Source organism: Pelodiscus sinensis, chromosome 18 (assembly GCF_049634645.1).
Source record: "Pelodiscus sinensis isolate JC-2024 chromosome 18, ASM4963464v1, whole genome shotgun sequence".
NCBI lineage: Eukaryota > Metazoa > Chordata > Testudines > Trionychidae > Pelodiscus > Pelodiscus sinensis.
In genome coordinates this window covers 25,056,027-25,068,249 of record NC_134728.1, presented here as the reverse complement: position 1 = coordinate 25,068,249, position 12,223 = coordinate 25,056,027, and the positions used below count along the sequence as shown (strand labels likewise).

Below are 12,223 nucleotides of genomic sequence, written 5' to 3'. Positions count from 1 at the left end.
ATAAAAGCTGAGGGCTCAGTGCCAGTAGATATGGGACAGCACCATGGAGCCATGCAGGCCCAGGGCAGGAGTACGCCTGCCTTAACTCCACTGCTCCACCACCTGGAAGCCATCTCAGTTAAATGGTGCCCAGCCAGAGCCTGCTTCCTGAACCCCTATCCCATCCCTACATCCAACCTCCTGCCCCAGACGTGAGTTCTCCCCCCTCCCCGGACCCAAACTCCTTCCCACAGCTTGCACCGTGAAACCCCTCCTGGACCCCAATCCCCCACCCTGGGCTAAGCCCCAGGCCCCTCCCACACACCAAACCCCTTGGCCCAAGACCAAAGCCTGAACCCCCTTTTCCAGCCTGGTGCAAGTGAGTGAGGATGGAGGAGGAAGGGGAATAGAGTGAGCAAGGTGAGGCCTTGGAGAAGGGTTGGAGATGGGGCGGGGCCTTGAAGGGGACAGGAAGGAAGTGGGGCAAGGGTATTTGTGCTTGAGGTGGATCTTACATTGCACTTAAATTGAAAAAGTGATCTTGTGGTTAAAAAGGTTGGAGACCCCTGGTTTAGACACCATAAATCCTGCCTCTTGGCAGGGGGTTCGAGTAGATCAGTGGTCCCCAACCTTTCGTGGCTGCTGCGCTTCTGGGGGCGGGGCTGCTCACGTGTCCGTGGCTGGCACTGCGCATGTGCTGCGCACCCGGGGCAGGGGCCGCCCATGTGCCACACACCTGGGGTTGGCACCACGCATGTGCCACATGCTGGTGGTGGGACCAGCCCAGATGTTTCGACGGCACACATAAATGCCCCGGCGGGTGCCATGTCGCCCGCGGGCACCACGTTGGGGACCACGAGTAAATGACTCTTGGCGTCCCTTCTAACACTATGACTTTAGTCAGACACATTGAGCATTGTCATGGTTTCACTAAACATGCATTTTAGGTCAGGTCTGCAGTAAAAAAGTAGGCTGACCCAGCTTTATTGCTGAGAGCTGTGAAAAGTCCATGTTTCTGAGCACTGTAGTTAATCTGACTTAAATTCTTCCATCAACCGAGCTGCCATCTCTCTGGGATGTGGATTATCTATGCTTAGCGGGGAACCCCTCCTGTCAGTATAGCTAGCCTAGTGTCCTTAGTGCACAACTTTACCTTGGCTGGGGGCACTTGGCCCTCCCACGCAAATGTAATTAGCTCAGCATAGGTTCCTACTGCAGCACTCTGGAACCTGGACATTATTCCCTCCTCATGCCTGTCCCCCAAGCCTTTTTTTCCCTGTTTCTCACTGTTGATAAGAGAATGCACTGATGTTGCATTGCCAAGCTCACTAGAGGTATGTCACCTTTTTAAAAAAAAAAAAAATCAAAACTACCGAAAATAAGATTTGGAGGATGTGGGGGGATATTACATCCTGGGCGGGGTAGATGTGTATTCAGGAACACTGTGGTTACTGTGTTTATTCAGATTGTACTGTCTGTCTCCAGTGTAATTTCCTCTTGTTGCCAAGTGCTTGGAGATCTTTCTATATTAAGTTTCCTTATATTAGGCAGACAACATTTTACTAATTAGTGATGATTATTGTAATAATAAAAAGCCAGAGAGCTTTAACTTCCAGGGAGAATAAATTGTACAGGGAAAATGAATACTTTTTTCTCCATGGTGATATTTAAGCTTGCAGAGACGTTTGAAAAATCTTGTTAGTTATAAGAAATGCCATAAAAATGGCTCCTTGCTAAAGCAGGTATCTGTTCTCTGTCTTGTGAGTTACATCTGCTAGCGCCACAGAAGCTATACAGCTGTGAAAGAGCAAACTGTCCTGTTCTGCCTCATCAACACAATTGCCAGCTAAATAAAGATTCCAGAATGTCTCTTTCTGGGGGTGATGTACAATGCAGACTGCTGCTTGATTTTCTCTTTTCCCATCCCGCCCAATAATGAAATCTGAGTGTTGACTTGGAAACTGAGTTAATTTGGTACAGAAATCCTTTGAGGGAATGTGAATAGGGAAGCTCAAGATGGTGCTCTTAGAGTTGCCTACCTGACCAGAATTGCATTTAGGGCATTTCAGAAATAGATTTCTGATTCCTTTTGCAGTGCATGTGTTTTATAAAGATACGTGAAATGCTATTTACAAAAGCAAAGGCTGAAAATTAGACACAAGTTAATTAAAAAGACAGTCTCTCTTTTAAAATCAGGTCTTAACATTATTCCTACTGCTACCATCATGAAACATTACGAAAATGTTATGCCTAATTTAATATACATGTTGTCTGTCTGGAAGCGGGAGGGGGGAGCAGGCACAGGTTAGTTTCTTGCAGCTTAGGTATTGAAAATAAAGTTACAGTAATTAGTTATTTCCTATCTAGATGAAATAAATGTAATGTTATGCTGCATGTTTGAAGCCTCAGAGTAATGTGGAATCCTAATCTTAACAACTAAGGGTGCGTCTAGACTGTGTTGCTATTTCGGGATACCAAATTATCCCAAAATAGCAATGCCGCATCTTTAAGTGTCCACTATTTCCCGAAATAGCAGGCATGCTAGTCCGGTGTCCCTGTAACCTTCTTTCCGTGAGGGTTAAGGGATTTGTTGGAATAGTGTCTTATTTTGAAATTTAGCACTCTGTAGACACTGCCAAATTTCGAATTAAGCTCTTTCAACTTAGACTCGGAGTAAGCTATGCAATTTGCATAGCTTATTCCAACAGAAGGGTGCTGTCTAGATGGACCCTAAAATATTGCCATATTCCTTGCACTGCTTTAGGCCTTTTTGATGGTGTCAGCAGTTGTGTGGGAAGTTGTGTACCCAGAGTGCATAAGGGGGGTAGCTTCCTTTACTGGTGCAGTGAAAGGAGAAATACAGAACTCTGCTCTCCAAGACCATCCAGCAGTGTCTCTTTACAGTTTTCTTTTTAAACCGAATAGGTTCAGTTTTCAAAAAACGATTGGACTCTGTGGGTTTTATTTAAACAATTTTCTGACTCTTTCCTTAGTCCACCGCGTATTAAAGATGAACCTGATGATGATGGCTATTATGCTTCTCCCAAGGAGGACTCCAAACCTCTAAAGAGACCTCGGGAAGATGATGAGTAAGTAGCGTGTACACTGCATCTGTGGTGGAAATAATGGTGTAGAGGGGCCTTGGGTTTTTCAGAATGAACAATTTGGATATGGGTCTGGGGACCTGGTTCCAGTTTATTTTTTATTGGAAAATATTTTGGTTTCTGAATGATCTAAGTGTATTTTTTTTTCTATTGTACCCATGTACCCTATTGGAAAAAGTATCCTACAATGTGCTCTGTGTGTAGAAGGAAAAGGTGCTGTTAGGCATTGCAGAGCTAGTGAATCTAAAATCAGAAGACAGAGGAAGGGGACATGGGCATTAAGAATGTAAAATGTAAATCTGAGCATGAGGGGCATAACTGCTCACTAAGTGGCTGCAGTAATGTGTGCTGTGTGGTGAAATGACTGCACAGGAGAAGAAAAAGCTTTGTCAGCTCAAATTTTGTCTGTGCTGCTTGGCATGGATTCTTCTTTTTAAAGGGTCTAAATATGTTATTAATTATCCCAGTGATTTGGTCTTTAAATCAAAAGCGAAACATACATATAAGACTTACAGACCATGTGAAATTGCACAGTAAAATGGGCTTTTTTTTGCAGAGCACAGCTGTATAATGTGAGTCATCTGAGTAAATCACTGCTGCTACTTATCACTACTAGTGAGTTAAGGAGCACAGTCATGTTTCCATACTCTGGCCATAACCACAGTCTAATTTTTCTTTTGTTGTTGCATAGTATTTGTCAGTTACCAAAAAGAGATGGATGTGACATTAAAAGTTTGTTCTGTAGAGTCAGCCACTGCTTTCTGCTTGATAAGTTTTCGTGACCTTCCAGTCCCGTGTCTGTCATGGAAGGATTATGAGGTCACTAACACTGGGCCATGGCATTGTTGAACTAACTGCCACACAAGAAGTGAGCTGACTGGAGTTATCTGACATACGGATTGTTAGCAGTCACAAGAAAAAATGAGTGAGATGGACTTTTTTTTCTCAAAAATCTCTTGTAAAGTGTTCCACTCTTTGCCTGGCATTCCTCTCACTGGGTGGCCAATAATGCCTGTTAATTGACTCCTTATCTTCAAAAACCCATGCACTTGGAGTTAGTAAGGTTTGCTGAACCTTTGCACAAACTAAGGATTGGTCACATCACTGTTTCAGATGTGCTTTGTATTTAAACAAACAGTCCTCTGTCTCTTTCCTTAGTCCTCTACATATTAAAGATGAATCCAAAAGCTTTTCAGATGTGTCAAGACCTCCCGGCTGCACAGTGTAGGGTAGAGCTTCTGAATCCATTTCAGCAAAAAAGTGCTCTTTTTATTTAGAAGAACGTAGTGGGGACCCCACTATGTTTGGAGGCTCGGGAGAATGAATATGTGAATTTGCATGTGGTAGCCGTCCTGCTTATGTAAGTGCACTTCAGAAAGCAAAGGGATGATTTGTGTCAACTGGTCCATCTCTTACAGTGACGAGTATAAACCCAAGAAAATCAAAACCGAAGACCTCAAGAAATCAAAAAAGAGGAAACAGGCCGAGGAGGAGGTAAATTTGAGAGCCCAAAGTTGTTATATCTTGTAGAACAATGAAAGTTAATGTGTTCTGTTTGTTAGCCCATAGGAATTTAAGGACTGTTTCTACCCTTGAAATAAACTGGTGATTATTTTAGGACTTATTCAAAAAGAAAACTTTCTGTGGCCATGTCTACACTGTGAGGGATTGTGCTGGCATAATGCCTTAGTGTGCATGCAGCCTACCGCAGGTCAGCAGGCTCCAATCCCTGACTGGGGCAGCATAGTTCCTGTCCCCAGCTCTGGTCTCTGGCTGTGGGCAATGAGCCCCAGTCCTGGTGTAACCCATACACCTAGTGTGGTTACTGAGCAATGCAAGTGGTACCTAGACTACAGCAACAGTTAAGAGCAAGAGACCTCTACAGCATGGGCTGGGAGCCAGCTGGCTTTTAGCTCAGAGGGTAGAGACTCCTATACTCTGCTTCAGAGATCCTAGGTTCAAATCCGCCTGGTGGTGGTTAATCTGGCACCAGACATCAGGCCCTCGTGCTGGCCACAAAACAATGAGGCTCTTCACTCACCTCCTTTGCCCGGGCCCCCCATTACCTCCTATGGTCTTGTCTGCATCCATCCATCCCCCATTGCCTTGGGTCTCTGCTGCCTCCCCCTTTGGCCCTCCCATCTAGGCCTTAATAGATCCTGGGACTTGCTGAGAAAAGTGCTATTAACGAACATGCAAACATCATTTTTCACAGCAGGCTTACTAGCTATCTGTGAAAAGTAATACTTGTATGTCTGTTACTATCACTTACCATTTTTCATAGCCTTCCATGTAACACTAAATGTGCTGTGATACTAACAAATGTACAAATAGCACTTTTCACAGCAAGTCCTAAGGCCCATTAAGACGTGGATGGAGGACTGAAGGGGGAGGCAGCATTATTTTTATTACAGAGCCTGCCAAAAAACTTTACCAATATAAATCACAATAATTTGGTTGGGTCTGTGCATATTTAATTGTTTTACCAAGGTATGGGCCAACTGGGCTACCGCCCGGGGCGCCCCATTGTAGGGGGCGCCACATGGGGCTGCCAGGCCGGGTGGGGGCGGGGCCACGCATGCACCGCACGCCCGGAGGTAAGGCCACGCATGCGCAGGGCGGGGGGAGCGCAGCACGCCCGGGGGCGGAGCAACATGTGTCACACTCCCAGGGCAGGGCCGCGCTCCCGGGGCCCGGGGTGTACACATGGCTCGGGCCGGCCCTGCCCTAATGCTCATTCAGTATTTTTGGGAAAAGTATCAGTACAGCCACCAGGGAGAGTTGGTGGCCGCACTATGAGGCCTCTAAAACATTTGTTGTGAGAACCCCTGGCCTAGAGTAACGTAAGGGGTTTTACCCTCACTGTAGGAGCTTCACCTCCCTGAGCAACTGTAGCTAGGTTGACAGAAATATTCTTCTGTTGACCTCACTTGTCTTCAGGGGATTATGATGGCATAGCAGTGGTGTCCCTGGGTATAGATTTTTCGCCCCCGTGAACACTGTAGCTAAGTTGACTTAAGTTTTAAGTGTAGATCAGATCTAACATTCCCAGACTAATCCATGTAGCATACCCTCCATCTTCTCAGATGCCTTTATCAATGGATAAAGGAGCTTTTATTAATTTTTGGTATTGGCAAAGGTGATGTGATGCATTTAAAGGTAAAGAAGTCAGTACATGGTTTAGCTGTAACAGTGTCAATGGAGTGTAAATGCAGCTGCTGAGTGCTTTTTAAAAGCCATTATAGATAGGCCCTTACACTGTGCCCTGGTTGGAAAGGAAATTGAAGCTCCTAAAATGACAAGAGATTACAGCTGCTTGCTGGGCTGGAACAGAGCTCCAGGGTCTCAATCTGCTGGCAGAGGAAGGCTGGTGAGAAATATACTTTTAGCAGTCCCAGTTGGCGTGCTGAGCTCTTAAGGCTCAGTCTGCACTGAAAAGCTGTACTGAAATTGCTGTACTTGCAAAAAGCCCTTAGTGTATATGGAACTCTACCAGAAGAAAAGTGCTTTTGCCAGTATGGCTTGTACTGATTTGGTGTGCAAAATAAAAAACACCAGCAGAATCATTCTTTATCCAATATCCATCCCTATGTAGCACTCGGACTTTTACCAGAACAAAAGTGTCTCAGAAGTTCATACCCCTATGATTTGCTTTACCTGCATATTTTCTAGTGTAGACCTAGTGTAAGAGCCTTTTTATTTTCTACGTACCTTGTTGACTAAATCATAGTTATAGTCTAGTAATCATTCTGCCTTTCCTACTCACGCTCTCTTTGTAGGACAGCAAAGCCAAGAAAACTAAGAGCAAAGATAAGAAGGCCCCTGAAGGAGACAACAAAAAGAAGAAGCAGAAGAAAGAGGAAGAGCAAAAGTGGAAATGGTAATATCTCTGTGATCAATTTACGTTTACCCTCCAATCCATTGTACTGTGCTCTGACTAGAGATTAAAGAAACAGGCATTATCTTTTACTGTTGTTGACACTCAAGGTTTGCATTCTGAATGTGTTGTTTCAATAACATTTTTTTAAATCTCATTTCAGAAAATTAATTCTTTGTTTTACAAAATTGGAAATTTGACTCTAAAATACTCATTTTTCAGCTTTTCTGAGCTGCCTTAAAATAACTCGTTTCCTTCCTATCCTGGAGCAAGTAATCCAGAAGATGCTGGGTCGATCCTCTGCTGGCTGTAAAACAGAGACTACCCATAGCGATCGGCCCTGGTGCTCCTGTGCTAAGAGCTCACCCATGGGGTTTCTGCTATCATGAGGCAATAAAAAAGCTCCTCTGTTTATTGGAGATTGAGTTTATGTGCAGGTATATTAATTGGAGACTAAGTACTGTGTCACTTCATCCTGGAGCTGAACTGTAGAGGGATACAGTTGAATAAATTTTGGCTTTCACCCCCTTTTATTACAGTCTGATCTCAGCTGCATCACATTGCCCCTTCACAAAATGAATCTTACCAAAAAGACACATGAATGAAAGCTGATCAAGGGAGACATTCTATTTGAGGGGTTTTTTTAAGCATTTTTAAGGTGTAATTTGTCCAATCTGGAAATTCAATTGGAATGGGAAGCATTTTTTTAACCTGTGCAGAATCCAAAAAATAGCATAACTAGAGTGACTGAAATTCAACTTTCACCGACTTTGTAGATCTATATTTTTAAATGTCAAATAAATTACCGTTTGAATTCTCCAGTTTGAATGCAAAAGGGAGAAAATTATCTGGCCCAGGACATGAAATGCACCTGTGTCACTCTCCCCTGAAGTATGTGTCCGTTCAATCACTCAGCAGATTAATTTTTCTTTAAAAGTTGCTGTGTACTGGCATCTCTAATTCAGTCCAGTGCTGGCCCCCAGAGTACTTGTAAGGTAATGAATATTCATGTATTTGAGGACTGGCCCTCATCACTTGCTACAGTTTAATACAGCTTGGCATCAAATTCAAATATTTTTCCGGACACCTATCATCTCTGCACTCTGTAAAGTTTTTGAGTGACTCAACTTGGGAACTTCTGTCCACCTCTTTTTATCTTGGGTTAGTCTGCTCTTTTAGTAGACCTGCTTGTTGGAAACCCCTCTTGGTACTCACCCTGCATTCTTCCTTGCTCAATTTCCCCCCCATTAAGCCTTGTATCACCCTAGAATAACTTGTCTTCCTTATAGAGTTTTCAGCCATCAAATATTTGACTCAAATTGTCATGGTTTCAAATGAAACCCTGCCCACCAAATGTCCTTGTATGTTTGGGTTTTACTCTTTTTAATGTCCTGGTGCTCTTCTTTGAATTTCCTCCTCATTTTCTGACCTCTTTCTGGGCTCTTGCTTTCATCTATTTCAGTTTTAATGTAAAGAATTGGTGATCAAGAAAAGATCATTTGTCCCAACAAGCCTCTCTCCCCCCCGGCTTTATCTCAAGCAAACCTTCCTGTTTTTGTCTCTGTATCCTAATATTTCATTACCCCCTCCCCCCCTTTCTTTCATACTTTCTTTTTTGGAAGACCACGGAACTTTCTCCTTGCCTGTCTTGGCAGCATAATTCCAGTTAGCTGTGCCAGAACTGTGCAAATTTTGCTGACTGCTGAGCAATACTGCATTTGAAAGTGCAAAACCCGGCAGTTAGTAAGAATGTTCTTCTGCTGGTGTTCACATAGTCCATCTGCAACTTTTTATAGCTCGTCTTTTCTGAAATGGGTTTCATCTCCTTGTGCAGCTCCAGCCTCATCTCTTCAAAAGATTTCCTGTTCCATGTCAGTCTGTTTTCTGAAGAGCTGAATTTGTGTTTTTTCTGTAGTGCTTGGTCCTGGTGATGATAGCAATGGGTAGAGCGTTGCGCAGATGAAAAATTTGTATCCGCGGCTACAAAAATGAGCTGCATACATCCACATTGACATCTATGGGTGTGGATACCCAAGGGTATAAAGTGGGTGTATGCAAATTTACAGGTCTCTGGATAAAATATTTCTGCCTGCATCCACAGCCGCAAAAATGGACTGCAGATATCCACATCCTGTGGATATAAAGCAGATATTTGCAGACTCTAGCAATGGTGTGACCATTTTCCAGCTGGGGAAACTGAGACACAGAGGTGAAATAACTTGTCCAGAGTCACTCAGTTGATTAGTGGCAGAGCTGCAAATAGAACGCAGTTTCCTGGGTTCCAGTCAAGTTGTTGTGTCCACTAGCTTAAAGAGCAATTTCTGTCCAGCCTAGTACATCCCTAATTGGAACATGAATTGAATAGTCTTGCTGCTGTCATTATTACACTCAGAGGGAGCCCAGTCTTTAAAGATGAGTTTGATTCTAGAGCATAGAATTGTGGTCTGAAGTTGTCTAGCCTGGAGTGGGCTATTGCATGGCACACCCACTAGGCAGGCAACTCAATTTCCAAACCAGAGGAGTCTGCCTACAAAACAATGACTCTAAACTCAACATCACACTTCAGACATACAGAATCTCTGCAAGGAAATGTCAGGAGGCGTGTTGGGGAGGGGCTAGTGAGGGAAACAAACGTTAAAAGGAACAGTAGCAAATCGATCCTGAAATACTGCACCAATAACAGCGGATGGTCTCCTGTCCTCTTCACCATCACTGCTCTCTGCCAAATAGTCACTATGCAGCAGTCAACCTTTTCTCTTTGCTGGAGTGGACTTTGGAGGGATGGAAACTTCAGGTTAGAAATCGCTGTTGTTCTTGCAATCTGGATCTATGTCTCCATTGCATTGCAGTACAGGCTACAGGGGGTGAGAAGTTCAGTTCTTACCAAAGTGCCTCACTGTAACTGCCCCAGGTGGAGACCACTGGCTAGAACTAAGAAGTATTTAATTTGCATGAACAGAGCCCAAAAGGGCGGAGTTGGTACTAACTAAAATGCACCTTTTTGGTTCGTGCCAGTAGCATACATGTGGCAGTAACAACATAGCACTTTTGTCTGTGCTGCAGTTCACACTTGCGTAGTCTAAACTGCAAAGTTGTGAAAGCAAACCTTTAGTTTGTTGGTGTCTTTACTCTGAGACGTGTCACAACTGAGCTTCTGTCTGCTCTGCTTGACACGGATTGTCTCACTGCATGCCTTTAAAAGAACGGATCAATCCAGGTACTTTGACCAAAAGCAATGCCCTCCTACCATAGCAGGGTGTGATGCCCCAGTTGATTCCTGGTCTCCTCTCTGGCTGCGGCTGTATTTCAGCATTGTCTACGTGTACTAGGTTAATAAGCACTTTGGCTGCTTTAGGGAGAAGCCCTATTATGTTTATATGGTACCTGTCTCTTGTACAGTGATCCTGTTATCTAATTAGGGCTGCAGTAACCAGCACTTGTGCACAGCATTTCCTGTGTTGCTACCAGTCTATGTAAGTCTTCTCCCAGCTGATGACTCAACACAGCGTGAAACTGGCTAGGAGGCTGGGTACACAGGAATCAGGAGCAGTACAGAGAAACCTGGCACTTTTTGTTCAGCAAGTTGGCTCGGTGATTAAGAGATCGAATGCCGTGACAGGATAATGGGGTCCCCCTGCTGCATAAATGCTTAGGTGAAATAGTCTATTTTCTCAGCAGGAGATCCTGCACCAGTGGTATGTAAACGATTACCTTATTGTCACAATAACAAAAGATCATTGCAGATGTATGGAAGGAGGGTGGGGTGGGGGTTTGAGCAAAGGACTAGTAAGTAGGGATGTAAGAGTTTAACTGGTTAACTGATAACCAGAATCAATAAGCATCAGCTTAACAGTTAAGCTCCCGCACGGCTGGGAGCTTATTTAACCATTGTAACCAATTGCATTTTAATCATTGCAGCTACTATTTTTTAGAAGTTTTTACATCTCTACCTGGAAGCCAGGACTTGGGGCTCTTCAGTTTGTTATTGGAGGTGTTATTGACCATTGCATGACCACAGGAAAAAAAAAATCTTGCCTCAGTTTCCCCAGCTGGAAAGAAATGCCTCATGATTGTTATGGGACCTAATTGATTCTTGCAATAAGTGCCAAAGGGTACCTTTGTCCTTATTTGTTTTTTTTTGCTTGCTTGGAGAATGTGTTCTTTTTATTATGCAAAAAGGGAAATGAGCTCTAGGTGGCAAAGTGGATTAATTTATTCTCCAAACACCCGAGTGTGCTTAGGTTGCAAGCGAGAATCAGGTTCTCTTTGTCATCTCTCTCATTAATGGGACATGTGTCCACATCAGAAAGTGATCACATAATTTGCGGCTGTTGTCCATCATTGTTCTGGAGAGATCTTGGACTAGAAGTAAGAGGAGGGCTTTGTAAAACTGACAGTTTGTGGTAAAGAAGCTTGAACTATACCTGGCAATCAGTCCCTGATTTTTCTTAAGGATGCATGCATGTATTTGTTTGGTGAAGAACATGATGGATTAGCCTCATCCCTGCTGCCGCTCAATTGACTATAACTGTGGCATAAGAGCAGTGTGAAATTTGGTGCAAAATGTAAATTTGCATCTAGAGACTGTTCAGCGTTTTTCAAAAAGATGGCAGTTGGTATTTTAGCTTTTCCTCATACTGCTTGTTGTGAACTCTGAAATGCAAAGCAGCGTTGCTTACTGTTTTTGTGTCACCCGGTCTATGTAGACTGACTGTAGAGCGAGTTTGTATCAGCTTGTTGGTCTCTTTTTAAAGGTGGGAAGAAGAGCGCTATCCTGAAGGCATTAAATGGAAATTCCTAGAGCACAAAGGCCCTGTGTTTGCTCCGCCATATGAACCTCTGCCTGAAAACGTGAAGTTTTACTTTGATGGTAAGGTTGTTAAGGTTTCACGCTTACTGGGTTAGAAGGTGGTGTTCTTAATAGTAGGTGAATGTTCTCTTGCGAAGTGGTGAGGTGGTGGTCCAGTCTAATTATTTCCTGAATAAGCAACTTCCAGAAATCATAAGAGGAATTCACTTTGTAGAAACAAGGAAACCTCTGGTAGACTCTGTTTGGATTGAATAAGGAGTTGTATTTATTCTCCCGTTATCACATGGGCACATATCACAGCTCATGTGATAATATTTTACACCATAAGTAACAATGGCTGACCTATGTAGCATGTAGTTGTAGTTCTGTTTCTTCATTGCTGGTCTTCATTGAGTTCCTAGTACATATGTTCTTACTGCTGTGATTTCCATTCCGTGCTTCCGATGAAGTGTT

General features: G+C 43.5%; 1 protein-coding gene across 2 annotated transcripts in view; it reads left to right on the top strand.

The window, feature by feature from the left end:
- The window catches only part of TOP1 (DNA topoisomerase I), a 91,663-nt gene that overhangs the window by 54,527 nt on the left and 24,913 nt on the right, over nt 1-12,223 (top strand). Inside the window, exons 6-9 of one of the 2 annotated variants that reach the window (XM_006121884.4) lie at nt 2,973-3,068; nt 4,502-4,577; nt 6,863-6,963; nt 11,715-11,830. In XM_006121884.4, coding sequence (XP_006121946.1) covers nt 2,973-3,068; nt 4,502-4,577; nt 6,863-6,963; nt 11,715-11,830 — 389 coding nt within the window. The remainder of the gene's footprint in view (nt 1-2,972; nt 3,069-4,501; nt 4,578-6,862; nt 6,964-11,714; nt 11,831-12,223) is intronic. The other variant, XM_075901327.1, reaches the window with a different exon arrangement.